This window comes from Elephantulus edwardii, unplaced genomic scaffold, assembly GCF_000299155.1.
Source record: "Elephantulus edwardii isolate Elephantulus edwardi_28Jun2011 unplaced genomic scaffold, EleEdw1.0 scaffold00061, whole genome shotgun sequence".
In the NCBI taxonomy this organism is placed as follows: domain Eukaryota; kingdom Metazoa; phylum Chordata; class Mammalia; order Macroscelidea; family Macroscelididae; genus Elephantulus; species Elephantulus edwardii.
Genome location: NW_006399811.1, coordinates 8,945,339 through 8,950,048, shown reverse-complemented (window position 1 = coordinate 8,950,048; position 4,710 = coordinate 8,945,339). Strand labels below are relative to the sequence as shown.

The following is a 4,710-nucleotide window of genomic DNA, read 5'->3' as shown; positions in this document are numbered from 1 at the left end:
ACAGCACATAACTACAACAACAAAGGAGGATTGGCCATCCATTTATGAAATAACAGGTCTTCAAAAACACAATGAGCAATAGAAGAACATCAAATATAGAGCCCTGAAAACAGACCCCTTGGATTGGAAGACAATAAAAAATAAGGATGAATAGCTGCAAACAACCATTAATAATTGGAATACTGACTATATAAAATATGAATTTAGGAAAATTGGAAGTTGCAAAAATGAAATGGAATGCATGAGTATCGACATTCTAGACATCAGTAAGCTAAGATGGAATGGCATCAGCCACTTTAAATCAGATAATTATCTACTACGCTGGAAATGGAAAATTGAGGAAAGAAGTGTCACATTTATAGTGAAAAGATCATTTTGATATCCATTGTGAAACAGGATATGGTGGGTGATATATGCTATCCATAGATATATAAAGAAGACCTATCAATACAACTATTATCCAAATATATGCACCAACAACTAAAGCCAAAGATGAGGAGACTGAGGATTTCTTCCAACTTTAGTAGTTTGAAATTAATCAAACTATCCATCAAGATTCTGGGTTTAGAAGGGGTCATGGTACTAGGGATATTGTAGCTAATGTTAGATGGATTCTGTGCTTGATTATGCAAAGGCATTTGACTGTGTGGATCATAACAAACTGTGGCTGACTCTGAGAAGAATGGGAATACCAGAACACTTGACTGTGCTAATGCGAAACCTATACTTGGACTAAGAGTCAGTCATCAGAACAGAGCAGGGTAACACTGCATGGTTCAAAATTGCGAAAGGCGTATGCCAGGGATGTGTCCTGTCTCCATACCTTATCAACCTGTATGCAGAACAGATTATCCGGGAGGTTGGGCTCTATGAGGAGAAATGCAGCATCAGGACTGGTGGAAGATTTATCAACAATCTGCATTACGTAGATGACACACCACTGCTTGCTGAAATTGAGGAGGACCTGAAGCGCTTGCTGCAGAGGGTCAAAGACTGCGGCCTTTAATATGGATTGAGGCTCAATGTCAAGAAGACAAAGATTCTCACCACTGGACCAATTGGCAGCATCAGGATGGATGGTGAAGAGATCGAGATTGTTCACAGCTTCAGTTTGCTTGGCTCCACAGCCAACACTCTTGGCACCAGCAGTCAGGAAATTAAAAGATGTATTGCGATGGGAAAGTCTGCTATTACGGACCTCTCCAAAGTACTGAAGAGCAATGGTGTCTCTCTGGAGACTAAGGTGTGTCTGATATAGGCCATGGTCTTTGCTATCACTTGTTATGTATCAGAGAGTTGGACAATGACTAAGGAGGATAGAAGGAGAACTGATGCCTTTGAGCTTTGGTGTTGGAGAAGAGTATTAAATGGAGATACCTGGACTGCTAAGAAAACAAACAGATTCATGCTGGAGAGCGTTAAACCGGGCTGCTCCTCGGAGGCAAGGATTCTGAGGCTTCATATGACTTACTCTGGTCATGTTCTAAGAAGAGACTGGTCCTTGGAGAAGGACATCATGTTTGGGAGGGTGGAGTGCAGGCGCAGGAGGGGAAGGCCCTCTAAGAGTTGGACTGATTCGGTGACTGGGGTAATTGGGATAGGTGTGTCGGAGACAGTGAGACTGGCCCAGGACAGAGCAGAGTTTACGGCTGTTGTATATAGGGTCGCTGTAAGTCGCATCAACAACAACATCCATCAAGATTATTATAAACAGGAATGCAAAAGCTGAGAACAAGGAAGGGCCGGTAGTTGAAAATTATAGACTTGGTGACAGAAATGAGGCTGGAGATGGAATAACTGAAGTTTGCGCAATCAATGATTTATTCACCACAAATACCTTTTATAAAAAAACTAATGGTGACAATATACATGGTACTTAACACATCTGTTCTCAGCATAATTCCAAATGCCAACCACTTATATTCTTATTTTCAAGATGAAGCCTTTAAGATTTATCCAGGCTAAGCAAATTGTTTGAGGCTCAATGTCAAGAAGACAAAGATTCTCACCACTGGACCAATTGGCAGCATCAGGATGGATGGTGAAGAGACTGAGATTGTACACAGCTTTAGTTTGCTTGGCTCCATAGTCAACAGTCTTGGCACCAGCAGCCAGGAAATTAAAAGGCGCATTGCCATGGGAAAGTCTGCTGTTAGGGACCTCTCCAAAGTGCTGAAGAGCAATGGTATCTCTTTGGAGACTAAGGTGCGTCTGATACAGGCCATGGTCTTCGCAATCACCTGTTATGCATCAGAGAGTTGGACAATGACCAAGGAGGATAAGAAGGAGAATTGATGCCTTTGAGCTGTGGTGCTGGAGAAGAGTATTGAGAATACCATGGACTGCTAGGAAAACAAACAGATTTGTCCTGGAAAGGGTTAAACCGGGTGGCTCCTTGGAGGCAAGGTTTCTGAGGCTCCGTCTAACATACTTTGGACATGTTGTGAGGAGAGACCAGTCCTTAGAGAGGGACATCATGTTTGGGAGGGTGGAGGGACGGCGCAGGAGAGGAAGGCCCTCTATGAGGTGGATTGATTCAGTGACTGGGATAATTGGGATGGGAGTGTCAGAGACAGTGCGATTGGCACAGGACAGAGCGGAGTTTAGGGCTGTTGTACATAGGGTCACTATGAGTCGCAGGCGACTCGATGGCACATAACAACAACAACAACACCAACAAGCAATTTGTGAGTAGTAGAGCCACAATTCAGCTTCGGACATTGTGACTGCAAGCTTGTGGACTTTAGCCATTACATAGGACTAGATAAGCCACAGAAGAAACCACTGCTACTCTGAAATTAGTTGATCAACAGTACAGTTACTAATGCTAACAAGATTCTTACCTGCTGGCCACCCTCTCTGCTTTTCCTCTAACACACTCTTCTTCAGTGTCAACAAAGAACCTGCTCTGGTCTGTTCTACAGAAACGACATCTGAAGCTGCACTCAGCACTTCAAACATAGAGAGGAATCCATACTGCATATACTGGAAGGATCGTCCAAATCGTTTAGCAAAAGCCTTATCAAAATCAGAAAGAAGAACTGGAGATAATGCCAAGAGATCTTTCAACTCACTCTTCACAACGGCTGGAAGAATAGGGGGTACTCTTCCTCGATAAGCAACTTGACCACGAGAGCTTGACCCGCGGCAAATGCTGGCCCTTCCCTTTGGCACTGGGTTTCGAACTTTGGGGTTGCTTCTCTGTTTTGCAACTAAACTTGCTATACCTTTGGTAGATTCATCTGGAATAGCTAAAGATATGGGAGAAAAGTTATATTTGGGTAAAAGACCTCTTCCTTAGTCCTGCTTAGACAAAGCATCTGTTAAATGCTTAGACATTTTGTAACTCTTAAGAGCTGTTTCTCTAGGAAGCACGCAGGCAGGAGCCCTTGGCTTCTCCATTTCTTGCATTTTTTTTTAATTTCTTGCATTTTAAGCAATTACTTGTTAATCATCATCAAGTACCATTACTGATAATTTACTCATGAAAACAGAAAAAGGTCTTTTTAAAACCTGAATATTGTTTCATGGAATTTAATACATGCTTTTAGCATTAGAAAAATCTCACTGCTGTATCTCTTTCAAGGTGTAATATACTCTGAAGAAATAATTTTTTGTGATACACATTTTCCTGGAAAATAGTGGGGTCTATGACACACCCTTCAACATCTCCCCCCCTTCAACACACACACACACACACACACACACACTTATAACCCACTACCTAGGACACCGGATTAAATACTAGAACTATTCTCTAGTGACTATTTTTATTACAAAGTGTAAAGATCATCAATATTTTAACCCTACCTTTGAGTATAACAGTACCATCCCCACAGGAGCAGACATTGACAACATCAGGTATGTCCAAAATCAGATCCATTGTGGACCGGTACCCAAGGATTCGGAGAGGTAGATGGTTGCCAACCATTAAAAGGTACTCCTTTTCCAACTGTTGTGGGGTTAAGCCATGTTTGGTGGAAATGAGGAGTGACCTTATTTCTTTTTTCAGGCATTCCTGTATTCTTGCCTGTTCAGACATTGTGTCCTACAGGGCTGAAGTCAGAAATATTATTCATGAGGAAAACCAGACAAGTCTAAAGTGAAAATTGCTTAAAACAATCAACAGTGGGATATCGACAACGTTAGTGCGAGTCATAAAAGTGGTAAGGCAGAAGAAATACTGTGAGGATGTTAAAAGACAAGCCCCCTACACTATGTAAACTATGAATCTCAACCTGCATTGATTGTTCTAGTTGATTAACCTACTGTGGGAGCCCAGCCATCAACTAGAATGAGAGGAGTGTGAATTCCTGCCCTGTCTCATTTTATCCTTTGCGTAAGTGGTAACTCAAGTTTGTTTGGGGTCTTATTTAACATGGTAAACGTGGAAACAGAACTCTTGTAGACTTGGTGGAACCAGAAATGGAAAATTAGGCAAATAAAGCTCCCACAGCATACTTCCTCTAACTCACAAAGATGATTACGGTTCTGCCTTCAACGACCTCACCTGCCCAAACCTTTCCTAAATGTGACCCCTTAACGACTCCATAACCAATGCCTGAACCTCATAGCTCCTTCCTTTCGGAAGCAGGACGATTTCCTTGCCTTGCCCAGGTTTACCGATTGAAAGAGGAAGGTAGAAATGGGTAGTGGGGCGCTTCTCTGCGGCTCGGCAGGGCCTGAATGTTCTTCCTGGGTCTCGTCCAG

The 4,710-nt window shown here is 42.4% G+C and overlaps 1 protein-coding gene across 1 annotated transcript in view; it reads right to left on the bottom strand.

The window, feature by feature from the left end:
* Positions 1 to 4,042, bottom strand: part of TDRD5 (tudor domain containing 5) — a 90,390-nt gene extending 86,348 nt beyond the window's left edge. Inside the window, exons 1-2 of the mRNA XM_006887771.1 lie at positions 3,811 to 4,042; positions 2,844 to 3,251 (exon numbers count right to left, since the gene is read on the bottom strand). Coding sequence (XP_006887833.1) covers positions 2,844 to 3,251; positions 3,811 to 4,042 — 640 coding nt within the window. The remainder of the gene's footprint in view (positions 1 to 2,843; positions 3,252 to 3,810) is intronic.
* Between the last annotated feature and the right edge of the window lie 668 nt (positions 4,043 to 4,710).